General features: G+C 44.9%; 9 protein-coding genes across 9 annotated transcripts; 6 read left to right on the forward strand and 3 right to left on the reverse strand.

The window, feature by feature from the left end:
* The first annotated feature begins 122 nt into the window (after positions 1-122).
* V1512DRAFT_235269 (40S ribosomal protein eS1) lies at positions 123-1,563 on the forward strand. Its single transcript, XM_066914084.1, has 4 exons — positions 123-217; positions 271-305; positions 360-483; positions 540-1,563. Exons 1-4 carry the CDS (start codon positions 214-216, stop codon positions 1,151-1,153), a joined length of 777 nt encoding a protein of 258 aa, XP_066773164.1. The 5' UTR covers positions 123-213; the 3' UTR covers positions 1,154-1,563.
* Positions 1,203-2,590, reverse strand: V1512DRAFT_259481 (Alpha/Beta hydrolase protein). The gene is made up of 6 exons (XM_066915651.1): positions 2,189-2,590; positions 2,097-2,136; positions 1,732-2,052; positions 1,498-1,682; positions 1,376-1,455; positions 1,203-1,331 (listed from the first exon to the last, which is right to left on the reverse strand). The coding sequence occupies exons 1-6, from the start codon at positions 2,437-2,439 to the stop codon at positions 1,264-1,266; spliced, it is 945 nt and encodes a 314-aa protein (XP_066773165.1). The 5' UTR covers positions 2,440-2,590; the 3' UTR covers positions 1,203-1,263.
* A 3-nt stretch (positions 2,591-2,593) lies between these two features.
* V1512DRAFT_259486 (NADH dehydrogenase, alpha subcomplex, subunit 6) lies at positions 2,594-3,386 on the forward strand. The gene is made up of 4 exons (XM_066915652.1): positions 2,594-2,872; positions 2,942-3,088; positions 3,146-3,253; positions 3,305-3,386. Exons 1-4 carry the CDS (start codon positions 2,768-2,770, stop codon positions 3,314-3,316), a joined length of 372 nt encoding a protein of 123 aa, XP_066773166.1. The 5' UTR covers positions 2,594-2,767; the 3' UTR covers positions 3,317-3,386.
* Positions 3,387-3,890: 504 nt separating this feature from the next.
* On the forward strand, positions 3,891-5,775 carry V1512DRAFT_235279 (uncharacterized protein). The gene is made up of 4 exons (XM_066914085.1): positions 3,891-4,536; positions 4,588-5,005; positions 5,052-5,355; positions 5,405-5,775. Exons 1-4 carry the CDS (start codon positions 4,265-4,267, stop codon positions 5,617-5,619), a joined length of 1,209 nt encoding a protein of 402 aa, XP_066773167.1. The 5' UTR covers positions 3,891-4,264; the 3' UTR covers positions 5,620-5,775.
* V1512DRAFT_259495 (Spermidine/spermine synthase) lies at positions 5,776-7,234 on the forward strand. Its single transcript, XM_066915653.1, has 6 exons — positions 5,776-5,889; positions 6,003-6,186; positions 6,231-6,378; positions 6,425-6,662; positions 6,787-6,862; positions 6,907-7,234. The coding sequence occupies exons 1-6, from the start codon at positions 5,856-5,858 to the stop codon at positions 7,112-7,114; spliced, it is 888 nt and encodes a 295-aa protein (XP_066773168.1). The 5' UTR covers positions 5,776-5,855; the 3' UTR covers positions 7,115-7,234.
* On the reverse strand, positions 7,173-8,426 carry V1512DRAFT_221844 (band 7 family-domain-containing protein). Its single transcript, XM_066913726.1, has 3 exons — positions 8,296-8,426; positions 8,032-8,216; positions 7,173-7,984 (listed from the first exon to the last, which is right to left on the reverse strand). The coding sequence occupies exons 1-3, from the start codon at positions 8,324-8,326 to the stop codon at positions 7,361-7,363; spliced, it is 840 nt and encodes a 279-aa protein (XP_066773169.1). The 5' UTR covers positions 8,327-8,426; the 3' UTR covers positions 7,173-7,360.
* A 136-nt stretch (positions 8,427-8,562) lies between these two features.
* V1512DRAFT_259501 (cytochrome b-c1 complex subunit 8) lies at positions 8,563-9,294 on the forward strand. The gene is made up of 5 exons (XM_066915654.1): positions 8,563-8,624; positions 8,695-8,748; positions 8,798-8,815; positions 8,861-9,020; positions 9,070-9,294. Exons 2-5 carry the CDS (start codon positions 8,706-8,708, stop codon positions 9,122-9,124), a joined length of 276 nt encoding a protein of 91 aa, XP_066773170.1. The 5' UTR covers positions 8,563-8,624; positions 8,695-8,705; the 3' UTR covers positions 9,125-9,294.
* On the reverse strand, positions 9,195-10,474 carry V1512DRAFT_259505 (coatomer epsilon subunit-domain-containing protein; the record flags this gene model as incomplete). The annotated part of the gene is made up of 6 exons (XM_066915655.1): positions 10,454-10,474; positions 10,269-10,399; positions 9,835-10,213; positions 9,654-9,789; positions 9,371-9,609; positions 9,195-9,323 (listed from the first exon to the last, which is right to left on the reverse strand). Coding segments are annotated over exons 2-6 (883 nt in total), but the record flags the coding sequence as incomplete, so codon positions are not given.
* V1512DRAFT_285553 (uncharacterized protein) lies at positions 10,375-12,186 on the forward strand. Its single transcript, XM_066918057.1, has 4 exons — positions 10,375-10,776; positions 10,833-11,261; positions 11,307-11,600; positions 11,644-12,186. Exons 1-4 carry the CDS (start codon positions 10,651-10,653, stop codon positions 12,172-12,174), a joined length of 1,380 nt encoding a protein of 459 aa, XP_066773172.1. The 5' UTR covers positions 10,375-10,650; the 3' UTR covers positions 12,175-12,186.
* Positions 12,187-12,215: the final 29 nt, after the last annotated feature.

The raw sequence follows: 12,215 nt of genomic DNA on the forward strand, positions 1-12,215 counted from the left end.
AATATCAAATACAGGTTTATAAGGGTTTAGTGTTGTTTTGAGCGTGTGAGCCCTAGGACAGATAAACCCTACAATATCAAAACGCAGTCACGTCCTCAAAGCTCAGAGACGCGAATTGGACCACACCGCTCAGGGTCAAGAGTTAATGGCAGTGAATTGCTTTCTACTTCGTCAGACCACGCAAATACAACCATCCTGTTGAATTAAGGCATTATGGGTATGTCTATATGGATCAATAGTAAGAAGAATCTTATACTAATTTTTCATCAGCTGTCGGCAAGAACAAAAGATTGAGTAAGGGAAAGGTACAAGTTGTTGTTCACGACCATCAAGACACCTTCATCTAATAGATTATATAGAAGGGCATCAAGAAGAAAGTTGTCGACCCATTCTCCCGTAAGGATTGGTACAACTTGAAGGCTCCTTCCGTTTTTGAGACTCGTGATGTTGGAAAGACGCTTGTTAACCGTACGACCGGTTTGAGTATGTTGTCCTGTAATGAATCTACGTGAAGGAAAAATGCTAATACTTTATACTAGAGAACGCTACCGACTCTTTGAAGGGAAGAATTGTTGAGATCTCTCTCGCCGATCTTCAAGGTGGATTAGAGGAACACGCTTTCCGTAAAGTCAAGCTCCGTGTCGATGAGGTTCAGGGCAAGAACGCTCTCACCAACTTCCACGGCTTGGACTTCACCTCCGACAAGCTTAGATCGCTTGTCCGCAAGTGGCAGACTCTGATTGAGGCCAATGTCACCGTCAAGACGACCGACGATTACTTCGTTCGTCTTTTCGCCATTGCCTTCACCAAGAAGATGGGCAACCAGATTAAGAAGACCACCTACGCACAGTCATCACAGATTCGTCAAATCAGAAAAAAGATGATCGAGATTATGTCTCGTCAGGCCTCAAGCGGCACTCTTGCTCAGCTTACCAGCAAGCTCATCCCTGAGGTTATTGGACGGGAAATCGAGAAGTCTACCCAGGGTATCTACCCTCTCCAGAATGTCTATGTCCGAAAGGTCAAGCTTCTGAAGCAGCCCAAGTTCGATCTCGGTGCTCTTCTTGCCCTTCACGGTGAAGGATCCGGCACTACTGAGACCGGACAGAAGGTCGAGCGGGAGTTCAAGGAGACTGTTCTTGAGACAGTTTAAATGTTTGGTTTGATGCTTCACGTTTCGTGTGTATATGTTACAATAAAAGTCAACTTAATATAACTTGCATTCCATGTATGATTCTGACGGTCTATTAAGTATGTACTAGCTCATGGTCCATCTATCTTTAAAAAATCCTCTACTATTTCTACAAACTCCTGTGTGCGTTCTGAGATGACTAGATTGTTAGTTTTGTCAAGCGCAGTCGTAGATTAAGCGTACCCCAGTGACCGGCATCGATGTCTTTTAGCACAAAATTAGGGAAGAATCGCCCGATAGTAGGAATTGCCTCGTCGGGAACACTGAACTAGTTAGCATTAATGCATTGAGGTAAGATATCTTACTAATGTGATCTTGTTCCTCGGACGAACAGAGCCGGGCCGACGTATCTTTCCCGAGCCGAGTTGAACGGAAACTCGGCTATGTGATCTAATGCGCGTGCGAGGATGTCGAGCGGGACTCTGAAGCCAATTGTGCCGTCGCTGTTGAACTTGGTATTTGTCAACAAGAACTGGCGTATTTCTGGGTTCTACTTCTGTAAGCCATGTTAAATAGTAATTCAAATAGATGGCACTCACGGGCTCGTATTTTCCTAAAACTTCAAATGCGTCTTTCGTGTTTCGCAGCGACATTCGTTCAATTGTCCGCAGCGCCCGTACGTATTTTGGAATATCTGACCCCAATGACGCGTCAATCGGCGCATTATCGACCGCAATCATGCTGTCGACCAGTTCAGGCCGGCGAAGTGAAATTGCCATTGCGGTTTTTGCGCCCATTGAGTGTCCGAGCACGACCGACGGTTTCTTGACTTGCGTTTCAATGAAGTGCTCGACGTCGAGAGCCAGACTCATGTAGTCGTGTGTCTTGACGTGGGGACTGTCGCCGTGATTTCTCAGGTCCTGTGCGTTGTCAGTAGATATGGGATATAAATAAAAAGACGTACTAAGGCGTAGACTGTTGTTTCTAGCTCTTTTGCAAACCGTCTATGTTGTGTAAGAACGAATCATGTGTGTATGTGTTTGATTTAGAGCATACCTTGCAATTGTTCTGTTGTTCTGTTTAGAGCCCAAAAATCCGTGCAAGATAACAATCGGTGCAATTTGACGGGTATTATTCAGAGATACTTGTGTCGGCGGATCGAACCGGATGTACTCAAGCTCAATTGGCACGTCTGTGTTTGACGATAGTCTTGGTTTTGATGTTGAGAACGATCTGATCTGTAGAAGCATTTTCTGCGAATGACAAAACGCTGTTCGAGCAAATTGAAGTCCTGTAAGCAAAGACATGCTTCATTAAGTCTATTTGTGTATTCACGATGTTTTTTCGGTATTGCGTTTGAGAGATGAGGTAGAACAGGGTCCATTTCAATTCATGAGAAGCCGCCGCGCGTGGGAGTACGTTAAAACCGGGTAACATTTAAAATATGTGTGGTGAGAGTGACGAATTAGCAACGCCGTTACACAGCTTCGAGTTCTTCTTATTTACTTGCCTTTTTTGTATCTGTTTTGATTTGCAGTGCAGTTTGTGAATAAATACGTAAGTAATTATTGAGTGGTAGTAAGAGAGTACGCAGTTGCTGATTACGGTGCTTTTGTGTTTGTGCAGAGTTGAAAAATGCCGACGAAACCTACAAACTACGCCATTCCGACCCGGAACTTTACTGATGCTGCTCTTGCACGGGAAGCGTCAATTCATTTGTATCGTCATTTTTTGCGAGGCGTAAGTGGCTGCGTGAAATGCACGCGTGTGCGTGTGTGTGTGAGTGTGGACAGTGCCGACATTTAGTAGGTCCCCACGATTGTCCGGTTGTACCAGATGGATGTGCCGCTGGCCCTTGTGAGATCAAAAATCAGACAGGAATTCGAACGTCAGAGATTTGTTGAGAGTATGCCTGTTCGGTCGATTTTACTGGCCAAGGGGCAGATGGAATACCAGGTGCGTCGTACATGTGGAAGCAGCATCGTAATTGGCATGCTAATAGTCGGAATATAGGAGACTATGAACTTCTGGAAGCAAAAGGCACATGTATTTAAGTATCTCAGCCAGGAAGAATATCCCGAACGGTATGTCCGGAAGGGATTTATGGACAAATTTTTGGATGTACGTAGTGCATTGTTTTGGAGATGTGTGGAATTGGCTGACTTTGTATAGGGAACTGTTTAAGCATCGTTACAGTATATGGGAGCATTCAATATTAGCTGTGTTTATTATCAATACAATGTGTTTACACCTATGGCGCTATCCAAACTCCGAGTATACTCATGTCCCGATTCTTACTGTAATTCGTAAATCTATCTAAACTTAACCGCTGAATATCCGAGGATGTCGCTGTCCTTTGACTGCTCCAAACATTGACAGGCTAAGTGCAACATCATTCTCTGACATTGTCGTGTTTCCTTCTTCAATCAGATCGAACGGTCTCGGATTCACATCCGTCACAACGCCGTCCTTGACCGCGACCAAATTATTGAAATACGGGTTTGACCGGTCACAATCCGGATCTGTCGCAGCGGTCATGGCCATGGCTTGTACGGCTGAAGCTGCCGGCGCAAGCGACGAAGGTGGGTATGACGATTGCGGGGCCGACGCAGCCGTCGTTGCTGAGATGGCCGGATGTGCCGAGGGCGAGAGTAGACTTGTTTGTGGAGACGGCGTTGAAAGCGCAACCGGAGACGGTTTTGGATTGGAGACATAGGACACCATTTGTCGTGACTACTTCTGTGCACAATCAATTAATGTGGAGTGTTTGTTAGCCGACTGGTATGAATCACTAAAAATATGTGTGAACTCTTTCACTAGTATTCTCGATTTGTAGTAATTGAGGTGCTTGTATATATAGAGTGCTCTGTTAAAATTAATGTGAGGTGTGAACTTCGACGTACGATGTCGGCAATATCCGTTTACGCTTATTTACATCATACGTACACTTCGTCATCATCACGCTTTTATAACTGCAACTAACCTCTGATCCACTGAATAAGTCCCTGAATAATATACTGTATTTCTGAAAGATTTGCTACAAAATCAAACCAAGTTGTCTGCGCGAGTAGTTAACTGACTTGAACCTCATAACGAAGCAGCTTCAAACTGTTCGGTTTGTTTATAAGAGAAATGAACAAGTTCAAATTAAGTCCCGGGTCACGAGTATTATTCCAATTTAGCAAAACAGTAAGGCAGTTCTCATGCTCGGCTGTGAGTCGTCAAGAGAGTGCACTGCTCCAAACTCCGCTGCACAGCTTACACCTGGCTCATGGCGCGACTATGGCACCGTTTGCAGGATATTCGATGCCTATAATATACGCTGGTCAAACTCATATTGAGTCACATAATTGGGTGAGATCAAACGCTGGACTGTTTGACGTGTCGCATATGGTGCAGCATTTGTATGGTCTGACCTGAATTTCTGTGTATTCTGATGTTTACTGTTTTCTTAGTTTCAGAGGACCTGGATCGACAGCGTTTTTAGAATCAGTCACACCTGCAGATTTGAAAGGGTTACAGCCCTCATGTTCGACATTGTCAACTTTCTTACTGCCAAATGGCGGGATCATGGACGATACCATCATCACGAAGTTGTCAGAGTCGGACTATTTTGTCGTCACAAACGCAGGCAGAAGGGCGGAGGACTTAAGTTATTTAAAAGAGCATTTGGTTGATGAGGACGTCACACATACGGTATTAGACGGATGGGGTATTCTTGCTCTTCAAGGACCTCGAGCTGCAGTGGTGTTGCAAAGGCTGACCTCTTTCGACTTGTCAAAGTTAAAATTTGGTCACGTTGCATATGTTCCATTAGACAATGGCGAATATCTGGTAACTCGCAGTGGATACACAGGTGAAGACGGGTTCGAGGTAGGTTTGTCACTAGTATAATGGCATTCAGGTCTTGACCATATAGATCTCGGTTCCACCGTCGCAGACGTTAAGTATTGCCAATCTTTTACTAAACCAATCGGATTCGTTTGTTAAGCTTGCTGGTCTTGCTGCTCGTGATTCTCTTAGATTAGAAGCCGGAATGTGTTTGTACGGACACGATTTAGATGAATCGACTACACCTGTCCAAGCGGGTTTGTCGTGGATCATTGGCAAACGACGACGTGCTGAAGGCGGGTTCGTAGGATATGATGCAATTGCTACTGAGCTTGAGAATGGTACCGCCCGTCGCCGTGTCGGATTTACAGCAACTGGTCCTCCTGCCCGAGGCAAGTATGAAAGTAGGTTTAGGTGAGAGGTTTGCTGATGTCTATATAGAAGGCAGTAAAGTGTTTGATCTCACGGGAGAGAACCATATTGGAACAATCACGTCTGGTAGTCCATCTCCGACGTTGAAGCAAAACATCTCAATGGGATATATCGCTAAAGGGTATTTCAAGTCAGGTACGAAAGTGTTGATTGAAGTTAGGAGTAAGATGCGAGAGGCAGTCGTGACTAAAATGCCATTTGTTCCCACTAAGTACTATCGTTAAATTTGGTTTGATTCCGGCATTTACTGATATATAAACAATATATATATATATATATATTACATCACTGTTGGTTGAAGTAATTTTGCCAAAGAGAAGGTCACGTGACAGTGCCAGATTGTGCCTCCATGATTTTGACTCCTGAAATCTTCCTCGAGATCTTCAAGATAAAATTTCTCTTCAAAAGATTTCCAGGTTCACCCATTTGCTTCGTCTTCACCTGAAACTATTCATAAAAGATGTCGGAAGAACTTACTCATTACACTATCAGCGGTATGTCATTATTCTGTGAATTTAATGCCAAAACGCTTTATTCTGTGCTCAATCAACGCAGCGTTTAGTGTCAGTCGGTTTGTTAATTAAGTATCACTAACACTCGATCTTAGACGGATGGTTTCGTGAAGTTTCAGACGAACTCTGGCCCGGTCAGGCCATGACTCTCCGTGTTAACCAGATCCTTCACGTTGAGAAGTCAAAGTACCAGGATGTTCTTGTTTTCGAGAGCTCAAACTATGGCAACGTTCTTGTTCTTGACGGTGTCATTCAAGCTACTGAACGTGATGAGTTTGCGTAAGTAAGCCTGAGTCTGAAGGGACACAATCTAACAAGTTTAGTTACCAGGAAATGATCACTCACTTGGCCATGTTCAACCATCCCAATCCTAAGAAGGTCTTGGTCATTGGTGGAGGTGACGGTGGTGTTTTGAGAGAGATTGTCAAGCACGAATGTGTTGAGGAGGCTATTCTGTGTGATATTGATGAGGTAGATAGTCTTAGTTTATTGGCGTGACTTAGTCTGACTTTTCAAGTGTGTCATTCGTGTGTCCAAGAAGTACCTTCCTTCGATGGCTGTTGGCTTTCAGCACCCTAAGGTCAAGGTCTACGTCGAGGACGGATTCAAGTTTTTGGCCGCTTACAAGAACACTTTTGATGTCATCATCACTGACTCTTCCGACCCGGAGGGACCAGCCGAGTCTTTGTTCCAGAAACCATACTTTGAGCTCTTGAGGGACGCTCTCACCGAGAACGGTGTTATTACTACGCAAGGTTGTGCTGTGCTGTTTCTTTCTTTTACTTCTTCCCCCTTCTCATACCGATCTGTTGCTGAAGCTGATTTTTTCTCGGTTATTATTTGTTTCTATAGAATATTTACTGACTATTTTTTGTTTAGCCGAGAACATCTGGTTGCACATGCCTTTGATCCGTGACTTGAAGAAGGCTTGTGGTGAGGTTTTCCCTGTTGCTGAGTAAGTATTTCATGTGATTTGAAGGCGCTTGTTAATAAACTAAGGTATGCGTACACCACTATCCCGACCTACCCGTCTGGCCAGATCGGATTCATGGTCTGCAGCAAAGACGGTTCGCGCAAGGTCAACGTCCCACTCCGCACTTTTGACGCCGAGAAGGAGAAGGAACTGTTCCGCTACTACAACGCCGACATCCACGGCGCGTCCTTCATTCTCCCGACCTGGGCCCGGGCTTACCTCAACTCGAAATAAGTTCTTTGATTCAGGTCATTTTGGGAGGTTGCGGTTTTCGGTCTTGTAAAAAGTTTAGTATATTTTATCTTTAGTTCGATATTCTCGATTGTATGAATGCGAACGTATTTTTATCATTAATCCGGATTGTATGAAATGACGTACTTATAAATGAGGTTGGAAATGTACATGAAAAAAATTGTACGCCAGTTTGTAAATTCATGCAAAAACTTGGACGCACCTATATACTACAAAACAATAAACAGCTTATCTGCCGACATTGAGCAACAGCGCATTGCTGCCGCCGTTCGCACTGCCCTCGCCAGGAACGTATGTGACGTTTGGCGAGGCCGCCAAAAGAGTCGCAATTTCCTTTGACGCTTCAATCCGTCTGATGAGAAGCAAGCCGTCACCGGCCTTCTCAAGTGCCTTTGAGATTGTCTCTGCGGCTTCGGCCTCACCTTCTGCTCTGATGACCGCCGCTTGTCGTTCCTGTTCTGCCTTTTCGACAATAAACCGCGCACGTTCTGCGTCCTGCTGCGCAATCTGTTTCTGCTCGACTGCTTTGGTGAACTCCTTTCCGAAAGTCATGTGTGTGATTGACACGTCCTCGAGCGCAATGTTGAACTCGTTCGCACGCTTCGTTAGCTCGTCCCGGATCCGGGCCGAGACGATCTCACGCTGGGTGATGAGCTCGGCCGCGTCGAACTGCGCGACAATAGCTTTCAGCACCTCGTTACCGATCGACGGCAGCACACGCTCATCGTAGTCAAGACCGAGATTCTGGTAGATGGCAGGAAGGTGTTGCACGACTGGACGGTGCAGGACTCGTAATGTCAGAGAAACCATCTGCAGGTCCTTACTTCCGGTTGTTGTTGAGATATTTCGGGGCTACAACGATGTTAAGTCTAGTAAAAAGTGCAAACCAAGTAACATACGGTTGTCCGGACGTCCATTACAATAGCTTTTTGCAGCCACGGCACCAAAAAGTGTGTGCCTTCATTCACCACATCCTGCTTGACACCGACAAACCTGTCGAAAATGACTGCCCGCTTTCCACCGGTAACGTCATACATTGCAGACTGTGCAAACGTCACACCGATCGCGGCCGGAACGGCAAGACCTAGGACAAGGGAATCAGCACCAGATCAAGACTGGGATCATTCGCACAGACTGATCACACAGAACATTGTAATACTTACGATATATCCAATTTAGCACACGAATAGACATTTGCGCTCTCTTTGCTATGCTTGCTTAATCAGAATACTGATACAGCTCGTTGAAGTCAAACAGTTTTAGTCTTTGAGTGAGCAGAAATGGCTGAAATTGATGACTTTTCAAGCATGAACAAATGGTGTTACCCGGACTATATCATATGTTAGTTCTGAGATGTACGCCTGTAGATTATTACATAGTGTACATTTCATTCTTTCTCCGGGGCCAATGAACGCAAAGCCAAAAAAATCGTGAATCTCGGGAATTTCGAGATTTGATTCAATTTGTGTCGACTTTTTTTCCATACAAAAATGTGAGTGGTGTTGTTTGGGGATGGAATATTCTGCTTGTTATTACTAGTATAATACTGACTGATTCAAAAGAATAGTTCATAATGGCTGGAGGACACGGATACATGGGATGGTGGGGCCATATGGGTGAGTTCTGTTAGGAAGTAGTCTCTATGGCAATTACTAACAAACGTAGGCGGGCCTAAGCAGAAGGGTAATGATTAAGGATAAACAGAGGATGTGCAATCTAACGATATAGGAATTATTACTTACTCGGTCTCGCCTTATGCTCAGAAGCCAATGGCTGGTGCTTTATACAACGCGATCTTCAACACTTTCCGAAGAGTTTCGTCTCAAGCCATTTTCGTCATTCTTCCTGCTAGTGCTTTGATCTGGACCATTCAGTCTTCTCAGGCGAGGTATGCATTTGTGCGGTGAAAAGTGTTGGAATAGGACTCACATATTTAGAAACGCTTTCTTGTACTCCAAGGCTGGTCGTGAAGAGTTGGCGGCTTTGTTGTAAGCAATTATAGTAGCAGAGAATAAAGCTGTACATATACAAAACATACAGAATCAAGACTACATGGTCAGAAGATATTACACGTAACTCTATTCACTCTACTACAAGACTGGTATACTGTACTGCACAAGTATCGAACAAATCTTCCTTCTCTTTCAAATCTACGAGGAAGGCCGTGTTCTCATGCTCCGCACTTAATTTCCTGTATCGCGTCAGTTCCAATCACTTCAACTCACTAAATCGACTTACTCCAAGTATGCGCTGTAGTCCTTCCCAAGTAAAGTGTACAGAACGATTGCATTCACAAGCACGTCCGGGCTAGACGAGTCCCGCTCGAGTGCAGACTCAAGCGCGTCTTCAGCCTCGGGCATCCGGCCAAGCTGGATGTTGGCAATGGCCTGGCCAACAAAAGTTCGTGCATTCGAGCTAGATGGCGTCTGTGCCAGTTCCTCGTAAATATAAAATGCGTCTTGGTACTTGTCTCCGCCCTGCCACTGTCAACATATCTCTCATATTACACGATACCACGTACCAATTGCAAGTCAACCCAGGCTTCGGACAAATTCACAAGCAAGTTATCTTGTCCCCATTTCTTTGCAATCTGGACCTCCTTCATAGCCTGATCAATCTTGTTTTGAGCCAATCTGATTTGAACAATCAATGCCACGCTAATTCATCAGCACATTCGTTGATTAGTCTGTAAATCAACCTACGCAGCCAAATTTCCTTCATGTTTACTCAGCAACAAAAGTGCGTCTTCAACTTTTCCATCGAGATAAAGCACAATAGCACCTAAAACCTGCACATTCTGCTCGTCACTCGCAGTCTCGGCCAGTTCTTCAACAAGTTCGAGCGCAGACTCGGTTTCGCCGGCTTTGTACAGAGCCAGAGCCTTGACCGCAGCCAAGGAAGCATCGTTCTCCGTGTCCTCAAGCTCAGCAACAACCTGCTCAGCACCTCCAAGCGCAATCTGCGCCCGGTAGTGATACACTCTAGCCTGTGTCATTGCAGTGTCGCTGTATCCTGCCAAGGACTGATCAATCACCTCCTTGTATGCGCCTTGATAGAACAGGCTGTGAATACCGAAAAGCTCTGTAATGTATTAGCATTCGCTTCACTTCACGTCAATACTCCAAATGAAACCCACCGCCGGCATCAGAAAATGGGTCCATTGTATCTGAATTGTAGATTTACGTGTACTTTTCGAGGGCAGAACTGTTGTCGACTACGCTTGCGGCTCTTTACCCTGACTGATTTATGACGGCAATGCTCTATAGACTATATACAAGATGTGAACGGTGAATAAACATAATAAAAACAATATGCTGTTACCTTCAACTACGTTAACATGAGTAAACCAAGTCACTGCATCCGAATTTACGCCGAGGAAAGGATGTGCGCTGGTGATGTTGATCCCCACTTCCACGTGTTCGGCCTAAATGTATGCTTATTACTACCGACTCAGTTCAAAAATTAGAACTTAAAACCCAAGTCAATTGCAATTGCAGACGCAATTGGGTCATAGAAGAATGTCGTCAAACAAGAAAATCGCTGTATTGGGAGCAGGTGCTGCAGGATTGAGTTGTGCCAGATCGTTACTCGAACATGGATTTGACGTCACGATCTTCGAGGCTCGCGATAGAATTGGCGGAAGAGTATGGGAATCGGTCTGTATACTGCTGTGCTGGTTGTCTAACTCTGTACTGTATAGATCCATCAGAGTACTGCGCTGGGTAAACCTGTGGACATGGGTCCAAACTGGATGCATGGCGATACTGAAGCCAATTCAGCACTCAAGTATTATAAGAACCCAAATGTGATTCTACACGACATTGGTGAGCTCAGCATTATATTTGCGCCTGACGGTGCTCTGTATCCACCTGATGCTGCGGACAAGATCGAGGAATTCATGTGGGATTACGTCGAGCGAGGGATCAAGTACTCTAAAGAACATTACAAGACTCTAAATAAAGACGTCAGTCTGTACGACTATGTCTGTGATTTGGCAGACGAGCTTCATGTGCATGATCCCGAGACTCAAAATCAGATTAAGATGGCGATTGAAATTTTTGGGTTTTATATTGGAAACGATGTTAGACGGCAGAGCTTGAAGTTTGCGTTTTTGGAAGAGCCTGCGCCGGTCAGTTGTTTGCTTTTAGTTTGGTTTGCATGCTGATTAAATTAGGGAGAGAACTTGTACGTCGCGAGTGGATTCGGTTCGATATTGGACAGTATGGCTGACGGAGTGCTGGATAAGATTACTCTTAATCTCAAGAGTGTCGTGAGCAGTGTGGAGACCTTGCCTGATCAAAAGAGTGTGAGATTGAGGCTGAAGTCTGGACAAGAGCACATGTTTGACGGGGTGGTCAGTGCTGTCCCTCTTGGAGTGTTGAAAGCCAGGTCTATAACGTTCAAGCCCCGGCTACCTGATCGGTTACTGGCTGGAATTGATGCTTTAGGATATGGACATTTAGAAAAGGTGATCTTAACTTTTTAAGGTGCAATCAAGCTGACTAGTGTAGGTCTACATCAAGTTCCCGACTCGGTTTTGGGATATGGACTACTTTGAGTTTTTCTCTCCGTCATACGCGACAGACACAAATCCTCAGAAGTTTCCACTGTCAGTCATCTCGCTCGGTCATCTACCTTCACCTCATGACCAGCCAACTTTACTGTGGTACATGTACGGTGAAATGTCTGACAAGGTCCTGAGTATGAAAACCGACGGCGACCGGATCAAGTTTTTTGAACCGTATTTCTCTCGTATCCCAGGCTACGTTGCCGAGCGCGACGTGCCGGTCGAAATCGTGTACACGTCATGGTCGCATGATCAATACGCTGGATACGGGTCATACTCGAACTTTCTTGTTGGACTTGAGGACGGAGACAATGACATACGACAGCTACGAAGAGGAATGTCTGACCGTCGAGTGTGGTTTGCAGGCGAGCATTGTAGCGATGTGTTGCAATTGGCTACTGTTGGAGGAGCAGTTGAATCAGGACAGAATGCTGGATTTTTAGTGGCTAAATGTTTTAAACAGAATCAAATATAAGGAGTATAGTAGTAGTAGTAGTAGTAGTAGTAGTAGTAGTA

Source organism: Lipomyces arxii (assembly GCF_038497795.1).
Source record: "Lipomyces arxii strain Phaff 12-163 unplaced genomic scaffold V1512scaffold_3, whole genome shotgun sequence".
NCBI lineage: Eukaryota > Fungi > Ascomycota > Lipomycetes > Lipomycetales > Lipomycetaceae > Lipomyces > Lipomyces arxii.